Consider the following 5637-nt stretch of genomic DNA (forward strand, 5'->3'; position numbering starts at 1 on the left):
AAGCTTATAAAAGGTTTAACTGAATGCAATTTATTGTTCCTGTGTAAATCCCATGTTTCTTGCCATAGAGAAAATACACGACATGCAACGGATTTCTTTGCATCACAATATGGTATTCTGCGATTCGAGAAACAAGTGGCAGTTTTTGCAGCTTGGTCTGCCTGCTCGTTGCCAAGAATTCCTACATGACCGGGAAGCCAGCAAAATAAAATGTGATAGCCCCTACATTGAAGAGTTTGCAAAAGTGTTAAGATTTCAATAGCAACTGGATGCATATCATAAGTGAAATGGGAAAGAGTTTCCAACAAACTCATACTGTCAGTATATATGCAGAACAGTCTCTGAGTTGAAACCGAAATATTATGAAGGGCCTGTGCAATTGCCACCAACTCGGCTGTCAAAACTGAAAAGGATGCATGCAGACGGACACTGCTTATGTCGGCACCAGATACAATGCCACATCCAACATGTCCATCTGCTTTTGAACCATCAGTAAAAATGGGCGTGTACGAGGAATATTGACATCGATGGGAACAAAAAAGTTGCTGGAAAATGACTGGAGTAGTTTTATCTTTCACAAACCCAGAGAAAGGATTTAAAAAGGAAAATATGGGAATATCCCATGGTGGGAAGTTAAGAAAATCAGCATGTTCAATGGCAGGCAAATTAAGTTCTGAAATTTCCGTTATTTTTTTAATTCTCTCACAGAAGGGAAGGATGTGAGAGGGGCGGGCGTTGTAAATCCTATGGAGGGTTTCCGGAATAGTCATGTGAGCAATGGGATGTTGGGGGTGAGATTGCGCTCGGAAATAGTATTGCATAGAAAGTTTTCTACGCCGCAAGTTCAGAGGCAATTGTTGGCATATGACATATAGGCTTTCTACAGGCGATGTACGGAAGGCCCCTGAGCATATCCGCAGAGCAGAATGATGCACGGTATCCAATCGTCGTAAAGTAGTAACATTGGCAGCGCCATATACCACACATCCATAGTCAATCCGTGACAAGACAATGGCTTGGTATATGCGGAGTAGCGATGAACGATCGGCTCCCCACGACATGCGGGAGAGTACTTTGAGGATATTAAGAGATTTTTCACATCTCTTCCGCAGATCTAGTATATGTGGTAGGAAAGTGAGTTTACGGTCAAAAAGAACTCCTAAGAAACGTATCTCATTAACGACAGGTACTGGATTATTCTGTATAGAGATTGACGGTTCAGGGTGAATGCTTCGCTTTCTACAGAAATGAACGCATCTACTCTTTTCAGCTGAAAGAGTATGTCCATTCTCATCACACCAAGCAACTAATTTTGTAATAGCGGTTTGAAGCTGTCTCTCAATTAAATGCATATTAGAACCCTGACATGAGATCTGCAAATCATCAACGTATAAATTTCCCTGCACGGATGGTGGTAAGTGGTTAAGGATGTCACTGAAATGAATGATAAAAAGTGTAACACTGAGAACGCTCCCTTGCGGTACGCCCTCAGCTTGAGTAAAAGGATCTGAAAGTAAATTGCCCATACGTACTCGAAAGATTCGAGAAGTTAAAAAATTTCGAATAAAAACTGGGAGATTTCCCCTAAAATCCAAATCAAAAAGTCTCTGAAGGATTCCATAACGCCATGTACGGTCGTATGCCTTCTCTATGTCAATGAAAATGGAGACAAGATGGTTTCTTCGCACAAAAGCATTGCGAATTTGGGTATCCAGATGGACGATATTGTCAACAGTTGAGCGACCCCTTCGGAAGCCACTTTGCATTTGTGGAATACATGCTCGTTTCTCCAATTCAAATATAAGACGGGCATTGACCATACGCTCTAGTGTTTTGCAAAGAACACTTGTTAAGGCGATAGGTCTGTAGTGCATAGGGTTTGAAGAGTCTTTCCCTGGTTTCAGAATGGGAATCACGAGCGCTTCTTGCCATTGATATGGGAAATCTCTGCTCATTCCATATTCTGTTGAACAGATGCAGGAGATTAAGGAGCGATACCTCATTCAAATGGCGCAGCATACTGTTTGTGACTCCATCCGGGCCAGGACTGGTATCATGTGCTAGGGATATAGCTTTTTTCAGTTCAAATATTTTGAACTCGCAATTATATGGAAGAGTATTGCGGGTTTGAAAGTTCAAAATCCGTCGTTCTGAGCGAGTCTTGATCGCCCTAAATTTAGAATTATAAGAAGTATCGGCGGAAACTTGCGCAAATGTCTGCCCTAAAATATTGGCAATATCTAATGGAGAAGAATAAGTATTGCTTCCAGATTTCAGAATTGGTAAAGAAAACTCCTGATAAATTCCATTGGCAGCCTTTATTTTCTTCCAAAGCTGCTTACTTGTGGTACGAGATGTAATCGATGAAATGTATTTGACCCATGATTCCCTTTCACTACGTCGACGAATGTAACGAGCAAAGGCTTTGGCTTTTTTGAATGCTACAAGATTTTCTGTAGTAGGGTATCTTCTAAATTTGTTCCATAATTTTTTCTGTTTTTTGTGGCTGTCACGGCAAGCGACATTCCACCACGGCCTTCGAAATTTTCGCAGACGTGGCGAACTTTTAGGAATGGTATTATTAGCAGAAGTAATTAAGCAATTAAGAACATTTTGTACTGCTTCAGATATATCTGTGACATTAACCATATTTTCAGTAATCTCGGCCATTTGTGTGAAAGCAGTCCAATCTGCCCGTTCAAATAGAAAACGCTGTGGAAACTGAATGTCCCGACCTCTATAAGCATGCGAGATTATTAGTGGGAAATGATCACTGTTATGGAGATCATCATCGACTGCAAAATTTAATAGCGGCAAAAGTTCTGGGGAACAAATGGCCAGATCAATACAGTGAAATGTGCGTGTGGGCCCATGAAAGTAGGTTTCCTCCTCGTTATTGAGAAGACAGAGGCAATTATCAGAAACCAATTGCTCAATCTGTCTCCCACGAGTATTCGTACTCCCTGAACCCCACAAGATACTATGTGCATTGAAGTCGCCCATTATCAGAAAAGGCGTTGGTAGCTGACTCGCCAAGTTATTTAGTTCCGACAGATTAATAACATCATGAGGTGGCAAATAGATACAACAGACTGTGACTAAAGATCGAGTATGAATCTGTACAGCCACAGCCTGTAGGGAAGTATGTAAATTAAGAGGGTTGCTCGGATAAAGGTTTGATGTTAAGATACAGACACCGCCAGAATTATTCATTCCACTGTCTGTATCTTTCCGAACACAGTTGTAGCCACGAAGTTTGAATGGGGTATTGGACTTCAGCAAAGTCTCTTGAATTCCAATACAGACTGGATGAAAAGTGTTAGAAATGTTCTTTATGTCTTGCAGTTTGGAGCGGATGCCGCGACAGTTCCAGGAAAGGAAAGTATCCATTAAGTAATTTTTGTTGCATCAGAAACAGTTGGAACATTAGATTGAGTTGGCGAAATATCACAACTCATTTTCAGATCTTCATCCTCTTCAGATGGATGTAGAGAAATGAGGTCTGGGCCTTTGGAGGCGCCACCAAAAATAGACGTTAAATCTTTATGGGCTACGCCTTGTGACGCCAAACCCAAAGCAACTGAATTATGAACAAGAGATTTTTTCAATTTAGAGGGTAGCGCTTTTGGTGAAAGACCGCGCTTTGAGAGTTTCAAAGCGAGAGATTTTTGTGACTTAGACTTTAAAGTAGCTTTTTGCAATTTAGGTGTCTCTGGAACAGTATTTCCAGATGGTTCAGAATCAGAGTTGGTGGAGTTTTCAAGTGATAGTTTCCTGCTAATATTTTTATCAATTTTTCCTTGTGTCGCAGAGGCATAACTGATACCAGGTACCGGTGTCTGTGCTGTGACTCTGCGTCTTGCCTCAGGATACGATATATTCTCTTTAAATTTCACAGCTACAATTTGCTTTTCAATTTGCCAACGAGGACAGGAGCGGGAATAAGAAGTATGAGTTCCGAAGCAGTTAACACACTTCTCTTGTGCGTTACAGTGTTCACTTTCATGTCCTTTCTCCGCACAGTGGGCGCATGTGATTGACCCGCGGCAAGCAGTTTTAGCGTGACCAAACCTCTGACATTGGAAGCATCGTAGCGGATTTGGGATGTATGGTCTCACCGGTGATCTCATGTAACCAGCTTTGATATACTCGGGTAATTTAGGCCTGTGGAATGTGAGAATTAGATGCTTCGTAGGAAGGAGTTTTCCGTCTCGACGAACAGAAATACGTCGTACGTGTGTTACTCCTTCAAAAGCTAACTCTGCAGTGATTTTTTCAATGGTTTCATTAAAAAGTTCTCCACAAGTTATGACTCCTTTGCAGTTATTCATGGAAGAATGAGCGCTAACCGACACTGGTATAGTGGCCAAGTTTTTCAGCTTAAGTATTTGCTGCGATTGTTTACGAGTTTTGACCTCCACAAGAAGGTCGCCTGAACGTAGTTTACGGATAGACTCAACCTCACCGAGAGACCCGGTAATAGCCTTTTCGACAAGAAATGGTGAAACAGTATGGAAAGTTTCTTTCAGATCAGAAGTGCGATGTATAACAAAAAAAGTGTCAAAATGATTATCAATAATTTTCTTTGGTTTCGATTGTTGCCCACTGAAGGGAGCCCTTTTGGAATGACCCATGCAAGGAAGAAAAAAGGTTCGGATCCCGGCGGCACCGCCCACCACCGAGCCCAACAAGGGAAGGCAGTAACTGGCTCTGGTAAATACCAGCCTCAGCACTTACCCTAGTGCTGGCCTGGATCTATACGCTCAGGGCCACCTCCAGGAACGTTGACCACCCTTAACGCCAAGCCCCAGAGAATGACCCTTTCACTTGATCCCTAGCAAACTAACCGAATCGTTAGATTACCAGCCGAATTGATGCACTGGGGACCACTGTGCACCACCCGTCTAATGGGTCGCCACGCACGGCAAACACGTGGGGGTATTAGCTGTCCATGAGAAGCAGGAAGCAAACAGAGTGGCGACAGCTTCTCATGGAAGGCTCCCTCGCCTACCCTCGAGGGAAAGAAGAAAACAGGAGGCAGCAGAAGGCGCAGTGGAGAGTAAACATAAAGGGAGTAAAGATCCCTGGGTACCTCGGGATTGGGACACCCGTACTCACCTAAAGAAGGTGAGCCCCTGAGGGGGGATAATATTTCGAATGCATTTCATTATTTATGACATTTTAAATATGTCTTGTAAAGCCCTTTTTTGAGGAAAATCAAATAAAGAATCTGCATTAATATATTTTCACTTAATTTTTTTTCCATATTTTAAGTTAAATTCTAAAATTTCTTTGAAAATATATTTATATTTAAAAGCTACAATTTGTTGTTTCAAATTAATTTACTAACAAATATGCATGAGATATTTAAAATGTCGGGAATAGATACTAATTGAATTATTTTAAGTTCAGGTTTTTAAAAACAAAACACATGCATTTACTTTTAATTGAAAATACCTTATTTGAAATTTATTTCTTTAAATTTTAATGGATAAGATTCATTGAAAAATTCTGTAATCGCAATTCAGCTTATCCCTGTTGACAGCTGATATTAAAGCCTTGATAATTCAGATTTTTACCCATAATTGAACAATCTCTTGGCGATTTAATCAGGCTTTAACTAAATATATCAGGAAG

The 5637-nt window shown here is 41.1% G+C and overlaps 1 protein-coding gene across 1 annotated transcript; it reads right to left on the reverse strand.

The window, feature by feature from the left end:
* Positions 1-3389: 3389 nt before the first annotated feature.
* Positions 3390-4634, reverse strand: LOC129974465 (uncharacterized). The gene has a single exon (XM_056087557.1). The coding sequence runs from the start codon at positions 4632-4634 to the stop codon at positions 3390-3392; it is 1245 nt and encodes a 414-aa protein (XP_055943532.1).
* Positions 4635-5637: the final 1003 nt, after the last annotated feature.

Source organism: Argiope bruennichi, chromosome 1 (assembly GCF_947563725.1).
Source record: "Argiope bruennichi chromosome 1, qqArgBrue1.1, whole genome shotgun sequence".
Lineage (NCBI taxonomy): Eukaryota > Metazoa > Arthropoda > Arachnida > Araneae > Araneidae > Argiope > Argiope bruennichi.

What these genes read in the sequence shown, in the direction of transcription:
- LOC129974465 (XM_056087557.1), bottom strand. Translation starts at nt 4,634, where the DNA reads ATGGGTCATTCCAAAAGGGCTCCCTTCAGTGGGCAACAATCGAAACCA.